This window comes from Myotis lucifugus, unplaced genomic scaffold (assembly GCF_000147115.1).
Source record: "Myotis lucifugus unplaced genomic scaffold, Myoluc2.0 scaffold_246, whole genome shotgun sequence".
Taxonomy (NCBI): Eukaryota; Metazoa; Chordata; class Mammalia; order Chiroptera; family Vespertilionidae; genus Myotis; species Myotis lucifugus.
The window spans coordinates 443,971-455,103 of record NW_005871294.1 but is presented as its reverse complement, the minus strand read 5'-3'; the positions used below and the strand labels follow the sequence as shown (position 1 = coordinate 455,103).

The following is an 11,133-nucleotide window of genomic DNA, read 5'->3' as shown; positions in this document are numbered from 1 at the left end:
TGGGAAACTTCAGTCCTCTGGGGAGGCGCTAGTCCAGCCCTTGCCTGAGGCGATCGGCAAATGGCTGTGCGCAGGGTTTGGGCGGGGCGGGCTCAACAGGGCGGGGGGAGGGAGCAGCTATGGCCGCTCTCAGTCCGTCCCCAGGGGCTCTGCCTCTCTGTCCCAGCAATCGCTGCAAACCTCAGAGGGGCCGTAGCCAGACAGTCCCGCTTCTCCCGTTTGAGTCTGGGTCCCTAGAGACTCGCCCGGATCTGTAGCCCAGAGTCTGAGACTCGCTCCTGATTGAAAACGACAATCGCGCCCTCAGCCGCCAGCCCGCTTTGCGCGCGCACCCTCACCACCGCACCGCCGTACCTTTAAATTTTCCACACTGCGCCTCTGCTGAGCGTCGGAATGCTGTTGTTTTTGCTTCTAGTTGAAGAGACTCTCCTCAGCCAGCCTTCCCGTGGTTCTGGTTGATGTCCGCTCCGACTTTTAGTTGTATTTTTGAAGTGGTTGTTTACGGCGGCAGTCTCCGGTGTTTACCTATGCCGCCATCTTCGATTCGAGCTCTGTATCTGTTCTTTAATAATGATTTGGAGTGCTTCTAACCTCTCTTGTTAGGGGCTACTGTTCTACCCATACTGGTTTAGTTGTTTTCTATTTTAAAGGTAGGGCGAAGCGCTTTGGAGTGGCCCCCTTTATAAATTTTGGTCCTGAACACTGGTGCCAGCACCAGCTTGACAAATCATTTGTCTATGGCCTTTCTTTTAAGAAGGTATAGTAATTGTAGCCCCCCATTGTTGTAAAAGATCCCTTCCCCACAAAGATAGTGTAACGGAGGCAACATATGGCTGAATTTTGCCCTTTTTATCTGTCAGGCCCCTGGCATTCAAGTACATTAGAGCTTTGTAAAATTTCAGTGAGGCTTACAACCTGTAAAAGTTGCATTCACCTTGTGCACCGGCCAAGATTGAGGCCAGTGCAAAGTAAAATTTATAGTTACATCATCCCCAACATCCACCAGGCTGATAATTCTTAGTCCCTCCGGGAACAAACTGTAAAACTTGAGGTATTTGGCCTCCTAAGACTGTATGCTAAAAAACCTTTTTTCCCGTGCTACCAAATCCCCCAGTTCACTTAACTGGTGCTGTATGCCCTATTTGTTTAAAGGGAAGTAATAATAACTGTGCTATTTTTTCTCCAGCCTTTATGTTTGTAATACTAGAAGCAGACATTATAACTAATATTTCTCCTTCATAACCTGCATTAATAACTCCGGGAGCATGTTTAGCTTTCCCTTGTGGGACCTTTGCCTTCAGACAATCCCTTTTTCATATGTCCCACTTTCCCACATCCATAGCATTTAACAGGATGGGAATTGCAGTTTTTAATGCATCAGCAAGAAAATTAGCATTATTATTATTATTTATATAAGATTTAAATAAGATTATTATTATTATTATATTAGTATTATCTGTATAATTTTAGAAAATGATTGGGCCGGGGTGTCGGCCTCCTCCATTTTTGACTAAGCCCTTTAATGACAAGCTTTAATCTGTGCCATAACAGCATCCCCTAATAGCACCTGTTGTTGTATGCTAATATGCGTCCCAGTTCCTGTTAACTGGTCACAATTAGATCCAGGTGGATTTTGTTGGGCGTTAATCATCGCCACTCTCCTGGCTTCTTCCCACCACCAGGATTTAAATTGCAGATATTGCCCGGGGGCTAATACTGCCTTAGCTATAGCATCAAAATCATAAGGAATTAATTTATAATCTGTATAAGTTAATTCTATATTAATTAATATATAAAAAGTAATAATATATAAAATTATATTATATATAATAATTTTATAATTAATAATATATAAATTAATTAATCTATAATCTGTTTAAATTTTTTAAAAAATATATTTTATTGATTTCTTACAGAGAGGAAGGGAGAGAGATAGAGAGTTGGAAACATCAATCAGCTGCCTCCTGCACATCTCCCACTGGGAATGTGCCCACAACCAAGGCACATGCCCTTGACTGGAATCGAACCTGGGACCCTTCAGTCCGCAGGCCGACGCTCTATCCACTGAGCCAAACTGGTTTCGGCTGTGTCTTTTCTCTTTAAAACAGAAGGGCTGAAAGGAGAGGCATCCTGATGTCAAAGGCCGTTCTATCTTCATAAAAGTCAAAAGCAGTCTGGGAAGACGTTATGCCCTGAAGAGGCTGGACTCAGGGAGGGTTTTGTAGATTTTTAAGGCAGCGGAGGGGATGGGACCGATTAGGTCAGCGTGGACAATGTGCTCTAGTCCTGTGATGATCTTCAGTGGCAGGACCCGAGTAGATGGCTCTGGGATGTATCTGGGGAAACCAGGTCCAAGGTCAGTAACCGAATTCCTGTGTCTGAAAAAAACACAGAAAAAAAAAAACCCAACAACAAAGAGCTAAGAGTTTGGGAGTCCAGGACCTGGAGAGCCATACCTGCTGGAATCACAGGGGCCACAGCAGTCACTGGTGAGATTGATGTCCAGTGACAGGATGGGGGAGGGGCAGGTAAGAAGCCTCCCTTGTACCTTGTTTCTGTGACTTTTGCACAGCCCTCGGGAGACGGGATCTATTTCTCATCAGCACTCGGTGCAGGGGTTGGGGGTAGGAATCAAGTTCAGTGAAAGAACATTTAAAAATGCAGTAATTCTTGCAGGTCTGCATTTGTAGACGATGATCACACCTGCTGCATGAGGAGAGGTAGGGAGGAGCCCTGCCTTCACCTGCCTCAGCAAACACTTCAAAGACGTTCTGATCAGTGGTGAGGGCTGTGCCATGCTGAGGCTCTGGGGGAAGCAGAAGGTGGTGGGGCAACTCCTCCAGCTTCTTGCCCCTTTCTTAATAATAAATAAATAAATAAATAAATAAATAAATAGATCTTTTAAAAAAATCCTCACCCAAGGATATGTTTTTAGTAATTTCAGAAAGAGAGGAAGGGAGATGGAGGGAGGGAGAGAGGGAGAGAAAGAAAGAGAAACACCTAGCAGTTGTCCCCCCCATGTACCCCTCCCATATATACCCTACAAGCTGGTTATTTTCCCAGACCAGAAATTGAACTCACGGCCTTTTGGTGTACGGGACAATGCTCCAACTCACTGAGCCACACTGGCCAGAGCTCTCGCCCCTTTCTTGAGACCGGTTCCCTTCTTTCCCTTAGGTCTGGCCCCTCTGATGGTCCTCCCTTTCCTACATCAGGGGTCTAGGAGGAATAGGAGCATCTCTTCTCTGGGCAGGAACAGGTAGAGGAGAGCCAGGCAGGTGCCTCTGGGAGAGGAGCCTGATTGACATCTGAATTCTGGGTTTCCCAGTGCTGCCCTGGGAGACCTAGTCCTTGGTGTGAAGAGATCAAAGGGGAGAAAGGAGAACAGAAGGGAAGGGGAGGAGACTCTCCCAATTGGAAGGAATCTGAGGAGCCAAGAAGCCCAGACTGGAATAGAGAGCTCACAGCTGCAATAAACAAAAAGGAGAGGACAGGGACCCCGCTGTATTGATAGGGACAGAAGGGAGTCCTTTTGGGTTTTAGGTTTTTGGGTTTTGGGGAGGGAATGCTGGGACTCTGCTTAGGGTGGATCTCAGTAGGCTTGTGTTTGCCTGTGTTATCGGTGGGCCCAGACTCCAGCCTCTCTCCCGGGCACCCTCCCAAAGAGATACTTGGAAGTTTGTGAGCCCCAGGCCCCAAGGAAAGGGGAGGCAGTCTCCGGTAGGGGTGGGGGTAGGGGTGGGAGTGAGAGACCGCTGCCCATGATCAGGGAAGGGATCCCTCTAGGATCTCAGAGGTCTGCAGTGCCACTGCGGGGTGTGCTCTGGGTTCATCATCTCCCCTTGAGAGGACTTTCTCAGAGACCAGGAGCAGCCCAGGTCCAACTCTACCCATCAACTTCCCTTCTATTGCCCACAGGTCAGGGCACCTGGGCCAGGAGGAAACTCCTGGGGAGGTGAGAACGTATAATTCAGCAGTCTGAGCTCTTGACCCTCCTCCCCCGACCCCCTCCCACCCCTTAGTGACAATGGCTTCCCCAGGGACACAAATGTGCAGGAACAGATACTTGGTGGGATGCCAGAACAGCTGTTTATTCAGTTACATATAAATGATATTTACAAGGAAGAGGTGGGGTGCAGTGGGGAGCAGAGGTTCAGGTCCAGGGTCCTGGGTGACCTTTCCTCAGAGGGGACAGTCCTGCTGCCTCCTCTCACACTCCCTCCTCTGCCTCTCTGGGCCTGGCAGCTCAGCCATGCTGCGGGGGCTAGAAATATGGAAGGGATAGTTGAAGCAGGAGAAGGGATGAGGCAAGGCCAGCATGGGGGTAGAAGGACTGCTCTGGGGCCCCTGAGTCCTCCCTGTCTTCTAACCCGCTTCTTGCCCCTGGGATAGAGGCTCCAAACCCTGGTGCGGCTGATGGGGACCCCCTGGGCTCCAGGCTGATCACTGGGCTATGGCTTTTGGGTGGTCTGGGACTCTTCAGTCCTGGAAAGGGAGAAGAGGGGCTTGAAGGATTGACAGAGGCTCTTGTTCACTTCCCTCCCCAGTCCCTTCAGCTTCCTTACCTCTTACAGCCTTTGCAGCCCTTTCTCTTCTTGCCAGACTTGTCCTTCTTACTGCGTTGGGCTGGTTTCCGTGGGGCTGGTGATGTGTCCAGACGCTGCATCAACCTCTGCACCCAGGCCTCCTTAGGGTCTGCGCACAGCTCTGCCTGAGAGCGCTTCCGAGGTGAGAACCTGGAGTCGGGCATTAGCAAGCCTGTCCTAGTCTGGCCACCTTGCCCAGCCCACTCAGCTTCACCCACGCCCTCACACCCACTCACAGGATAGCCGGGATGGGGCAGCCCAAGCTTGGCTCCTGCTTCCTGTAGCTGCGGACTAGCGTGTCAGGAATCTTCCTTACACTGTACTTGAGGCAACAGTCCTGTGCCCCTCCATCACTGCCTGCAGAGGGTGTTCACAGGGGCCAGGGGCTAAGTATAGGCTCCCAACCAGGCCTCTCCAGCCCCTTTCCCCATCCTAGGCAGCTCCCTCCTTGATACCTTGGGTCCAGGGGATGCAGAAGGCCAGGACCAGGAAAAGGAGGCTCAGAGCCAGTGACTGAGCCATGGCTGTGGTAGAGGGCGAGAGTGAGGCCACAGCTGTGGGTGAGGTGTAAGCTGCAATTTGGGGTCCTGGAGTGGGTGGGCCTTTTATTAACTGCCGTACATCCCTTGTTTATTTTCTCTCTCATCCAGGCATTCTGACCTCCTCACCCTTTCTGGCAAAAGTCCTTGGCAGAGACTCCTTCATAAATTATTTATTTATTTTTTTAATTGTTTTAAATATTACATATGTCTCCTTTCCCCATCCTCCCCCACCACTCCCACCCCCTAGGACAAACCCCCAGCCTCCTTGGTTACCGTTGTGTCCTTTGGTTATGCTAATACGCATGCATACAAGTCCTTTGGTTGCTCTCTTACCCCTCCCCTGCCTTTTCTCTGAGGTTGGATTTCTGTTCAGTGTTTCTTTGTCTCTGGATCTATTTTACTTCATCAGTTTATGTCGTTCATTATATCTCACATATGAGTGAAAACATGTGATAATGAAGTATGGTAGCAACCATTTCAGGTGGAAACTGTAGTTTAACTCTAACCCTGTTGTTTGGCTTAACAATATAAAAGTTACTTTGATTTTCTGAATTGTATAAATCATCCCATTCGATTGAATGCCTTATTGATTGTGACGTGACTATTCCATTGATTGTTATCTTACTGGTTTTAGAGAGCACTTCTTCTGTACCTGGAAACAGGACAGCACAATTATCCTAAATTGTTTTAGTGGCCACAGATGGTGCGTTCCAGTTGACTCAGTGGTCCTAAGACCAGGACAGTGCAATTACTCTAAATTGCCTCGATGGCTCTAGATAATGACTTCCTGCCAACTCAGTGGTTCGAGACCCGAGGGCTCTAGATAATGTATTTCTGTCAACTCAGTGACCCCGAGACCCGAAACTGTAATTAACATGCTTAATTCTGTTTCTGTAATCTGCTTTTTTGCGAGCCAGGTGCCTCATTCCAAACCCTGAGATGTAATCAATACCTTTGTGATTTTTTGCCTATATAACCCTGGAACTGTGACCAAATGGCTACTATGAGATTTGGGAATGGCCCCTCATAGTCCCGGATTGCAATAAATGTGACTCTTTAATTCGACTTCTTGAGGCGTCCTTCTGTGACTCGAGGGGTACATTACAACATGATTTATCTTTCCCCAACTGGCTTATTTTGCTTAGCGTAATGCTCTTCAGGTCCATCCATGCTGTTGCAAATAGTAAGTTTATTCTTTTTTTTTTCTTGTTGAGCATTTATTTTTATTTTTTAATCCTCACCAATTCAGGGTGGGTGTTATTAGCTTCAGCTGCTCATTCTATTTGCTCCGGGACAAGCCTTGGGACACGTCTGCCTATTCTGCCGCAATCTTGTCCTCCGAGCATTTATTTTTATTTTTTAATCCTCACCCGAAGATATGTTTCCATTGCCTTTTTTTTCCCTAAACGTCCTTCTCTTTTATTGCAGTGTAGTAATTCATTGTGGATGTACCACAGATTTTTAATCCACTCATCTGCTGATGGACACTTAAGCTGTTTCCAAATCTTAGCTATTGTAAATTGTGCTATGAACATAGGGGTACATATATCCTTTCTGATTGGTGTTTCTGGTTTTTGGGATATATTCCCAGAAGTGGGATTACTGGGTGGAATGGGAATTCCATTTTTAATTTTTAGAGGAAACTCCAAAATGTTTTCCACAGTGGCTGCATCAGTCTGCATTTCCACCAGCAGTACATGAAGGTTCCTTTTTCTCTCCTGCTTCCGCATGGCAGTTGGACATCCCCCTGAGTGGTCCCGGACTGCGAAAGGGAGCAGGCAAGGCTGAGGGACCCCCCACCCCCACCCCGAGTGCATGAACTTTGTGCACTGGGCCTCTAGTCTAGACATATAGCACTAACTCCTAGAAGAAGTAGCTTTGAGTTAAAAGTTGCAGTAAATGGATACTATTCAGAATAAGCCTTCATATAACTATATAATCTATATGAATAAATGATACATATTATATGTGGGGTTTTTTTTTGTTTGTTTTGTGTTTTGAATCACGCATCTTACAGAAAGAAGAAAGAACAACAGGAAGGCAGACAAGGAGAGTGACTACTCATTCCCTGGTGGCATAAATAACATACTGTATGCCTGCTCAAGACAGGGCTTGAGATAAATACCAGGCATGCAAGTGTGGCAGGAGAATTTAGTGAAATACAAAGTTTTATCTGTTCTGTGTATGTGTGTCTTTTTTTAAAAAAATATATTTTATTGATTTTTTACAGAGAGGAAGGGAGAGAGATAGAGAGCTAGAAACATCGATGAGAGAGAAAAATCGATCAGCTGCCTCCTGCACATCTCCCACTGGGAATGTGCCCACAACCAAGGCACATGCCCTTGACTGGAATCGAACCTGGGACCCTTCAGTCCGCAGGCCGACGCTCTATCCACTGAGCCAAACTGGTTTCGGCTGTGTCTTTTCTCTTTAAAACAAGAAGGGCTGAAAGGAGAGGCATCCTGATGTCAAAGGCCGTTCTATCTTCATAAAAGTCAAAAGCAAGTCTGGGAAGACGTTATGCCCTGAAGAGGCTGGACTCAGGGAGGGTTTTGTAGATTTTTAAGGCAGCGGAGGGGATGGGAGGTCCGGTCAGCGTGGACAATGTGCTCTAGTCCTGTGATGATGCCAGTGGCAGGACCCGAGTAGATGGCTCTGGGATGTATCTGGGGAAACCAGGTCCAAGGTCAGTAACCGAATTCCTGTGTCTGAAAAAAACACAGAAAAAAAAAAACCCAACAACAAAGAGCTAAGAGTTTGGGAGTCCAGGACCTGGAGAGCCATACCTGCTGGAACCACAGGGGCCACAGCAGTCGCTGGTAAGATTGATGTCCAGTGACAGGATGGGGAGGGGCAGGTAAGAAGCCTCCCTTGTACCTTGTTTCTAGGACTTTTGCACAGCCCTCGGGAGACGGGATCTATTTCTCATCAGCACTGTGGTGCAGGGGTTGGGGGTAGGAATCAAGTTCAGTGAAAGAACATTTAAAAATGCAGTAATTCTTGCAGGTCTGCATTTGTAGACGATGATCACACCTGCTGCATGAGGAGAGGTAGGGAGGAGCCCTGCCTTCACCTGCCTCAGCAAACACTTCAAAGACGTTCTGATCAGTGGTGAGGGCTGTGCCATGCTGAGGCTCTGGGGGAAGCAGAAGGTGGTGGGGCAACTCCTCCAGCTTCTTGCCCCTTTCTTAATAATAAATAAATAAATAAATAAATAAATAAATAGATCTTTTAAAAAAATCCTCACCCAAGGATATGTTTTTAGTAATTTCAGAAAGAGAGGAAGGGAGATGGAGGGAGGGAGAGAGGGAGAGAAAGAAAGAGAAACACCTAGCAGTTGTCCCCCCCATGTACCCCTCCCATATATACCCTACAAGCTGGTTATTTTCCCAGACCAGAAATTGAACTCACGGCCTTTTGGTGTACGGGACAATGCTCCAACTCACTGAGCCACACTGGCCAGAACTCTCGCCCCTTTCTTGAGACCGGTTCCCTTCTTTCCCTTAGGTCTGGCCCCTCTGATGGTCCTCCCTTTCCTACATCAGGGGTCTAGGAGGAATAGGAGCATCTCTTCTCTGGGCAGGAACAGGTAGAGGAGAGCCAGGCAGGTGCCTCTGGGAGAGGAGCCTGATTGACATCTGAATTCTGGGTTTCCCAGTGCTGCCCTGGGAGACCTAGTCCTTGGTGTGAAGAGATCAAAGGGGAGAAAGGAGAACAGAAGGGAAGGGGAGGAGACTCTCCCAATTGGAAGGAATCTGAGGAGCCAAGAAGCCCAGACTGGAATAGAGAGCTCACAGCTGCAATAAACAAAGAGGAGAGGACAGGGGCCCCGCTGTATTGATGGGGACAGAAGGGAGTCCTTTTGGGTTTTAGGTTTCTGGGTTTTGGGGAGAAATGCTGGGACTCTGCTTAGGGTGGATCTCAGTAGACTTGTGTTTGCCTGTGTTATCGGTGGGCCCAGGCTCCAGCCTCCCTCCCGGGCACCCTCCCAAAGAGATACTTGGAAGCTTGTGAGCCCCAGGCCCCAAGGAAAGGGGAGGCAGTCTCAGGTAAGGGTGGGGGTAGGGGTGGGGTGAGAGGCCGCTGTCCATAATCAGGGAAGAAATCCCTCTAGGCCAGTGGTTCTCAACCTTCTGGTCCTTTAATTACAGTTCCTCATGTTATGACCCAAACATAAAATTATTTTCGTTGCTACTTCATACTGTAATGTTGCTACTGTTATGAATCGTAATGTAAATATCTGATATGCAGGATGGTCTTAGGCGACCCCTGGGAAAGGGTCTTTCGACCGCCAAAGGGGTCGCGACCCACAGGTTGAGAACCGCTTTTCCAGGCTCTCAGAGGCCTGCAGTGCCACTGCGGGGTGTGCTCTGGGTTCACCATCTCTCCTTGAGAGGAATTTCTCAGAGACCAGGAGCAGCCCAGGTCCCACCCTCCCCGCCAACTTCCCTTCTACTGCCCACAGGTCTGGGCACCTGGGCCAGGAGGAAACTCTTGGGGTGGTGAGAATGTACAATTCACCAGTCTGAGCTCCTGACCCCCCCACCCCGCCACCCCTTAGTGACATTGGCTTCCCCAGGGACACAAACGTGCAGGAACAAATATGTGGGTGGGAAGCCAGAACAGCTGTTTATTCAGTTACATTTAAATGATATTTACAAGGAAGAGGTGGGGTGCTGTGGGGAGTAGGGGGGTTCAGGTCCAGGGTCCTGGGTGACCTTTCCTCAGAGGGGACAGTCTTGCTGCCTCCTCTCACATTCTGTCCTCTGCCCTCTGCCTCTCTGGGCCTGGCAGCTCAGCCATGCTGCGGGGGCTAGAAATATGGAAGGGATAGTTGAAGCAGAAGGGATGAGGCAAGGCCAGCATGGGGGTAGAAGGACTGCTCTGGGGCCCCTGAGTCCTCCCTGTCTTCTAACCCGCTTCTTGCCCCTGGAATAGGGGCTCCAAACCCTGGTGCGGCTGATGGGGACCCCCTGGGCTCCAGGCTGGTCACTGGGCTATGGCTTTTGGGGGATCTGCGGCTCTTCAGTCCTGGAAAGGGGGAAGAGGGGCTTGAAGAATTGACAGAGGCTCTTCTTTATTTCCCTTCCCAGTCCCTTCAGCTTCCTTACCTCTTACAGCCTTTGGAGCCCTTTCTCTTCTTGACAGACTTGTTCTTCTTACAGCGTTGGGCTGGTGTCCATCGCTGTGTGTCCAGACGCTGCATCAACCTCTGCACCCAGGCCTCCTTAGGGTCTGCGCACAGCTCTGCCTGAGAGCGCTTCCGAGGTGAGAACCTGGAGTCGGGCATTAGCAAGCCTGTCCTAGTCTGCCCACCTTGCCCAGCCCACTCAGCTTCACCCACGCCCTCGCACCACTCACAGGATAGCTGGGATGGGGCAGCCCAAGCTTGGCTCCTGCTTCCTGTAGCTGCGAACAAGGCTGTCAGGAATCTTCCTTACACTGTACTTGAGGCAACAGTACTGTGTCCCTCCATCACTGCCTGCAGAGGGCGTTCACAGGGAGCCAGGGGCTAAGTATAGGCTCCCAACCAGGCCTCTCCAGCCCCTTTCCCCATCTTAGGCAGCTCCCTCCTTGATACCTTGGGTCCAGGGGATGCAGAAGGCCAGGACCAGGAAAAGGAGGCTCAGAGCTAGTGACTGAGCCATGGCTGTGGTAGAGGGTGAGTTTGAGGCCACAGCTGTGGGTGAGGTGTAAGCTGAAATTTGGAGTCCTGGAGTGGGTGGGCCTTTTATTAAATGCCGTACTTCCCTTGTTTATTCCGGCAAAAGTTCCTTGGCAGAGACTGGTTTATAAATTTTTTATTTCTCTTATTGTTTAAAGTATTCCATATGTTTCCTCTCCCGTCTACCCCCTGCCACTCCCACCCCCTAGGTCAGGACAAACCCCCAGGCTCCTTGGTTACTTTGTGTCCTTTGGTTATGCTAATACGCATGCATACAAGTCCTTTGGTTGCTCTCTTATCCCTCCCCTGCCTTCTCTCTGAGGTTGGATTTCTGTTCAGT

General features: G+C 49.0%; 1 protein-coding gene across 5 annotated transcripts; it reads right to left on the bottom strand.

Moving 5' to 3' along the window:
• Positions 1-4,075: 4,075 nt before the first annotated feature.
• LOC102421302 (C-C motif chemokine 21) lies at positions 4,076-10,841 on the bottom strand. 5 transcript variants are annotated; one of them, XM_023762494.1, is made up of 4 exons: positions 5,042-5,177; positions 4,823-4,943; positions 4,566-4,736; positions 4,076-4,505 (listed from the first exon to the last, which is right to left on the bottom strand). In XM_023762494.1, exons 1-4 carry the CDS (start codon positions 5,106-5,108, stop codon positions 4,265-4,267), a joined length of 600 nt encoding a protein of 199 aa, XP_023618262.1. In that variant the 5' UTR covers positions 5,109-5,177; the 3' UTR covers positions 4,076-4,264. The 5 variants fall into 5 exon arrangements, with proteins under 5 accessions (XP_023618262.1, XP_023618265.1, XP_006098790.1 ...); XM_023762497.1 differs by lacking the exons at positions 4,566-4,736; positions 4,823-4,943; positions 5,042-5,177 and adding exons at positions 10,240-10,404; positions 10,490-10,610; positions 10,710-10,841 and having other exon boundaries at positions 4,302-4,485; XM_006098728.3 differs by having other exon boundaries at positions 4,302-4,485.
• Between the last annotated feature and the right edge of the window lie 292 nt (positions 10,842-11,133).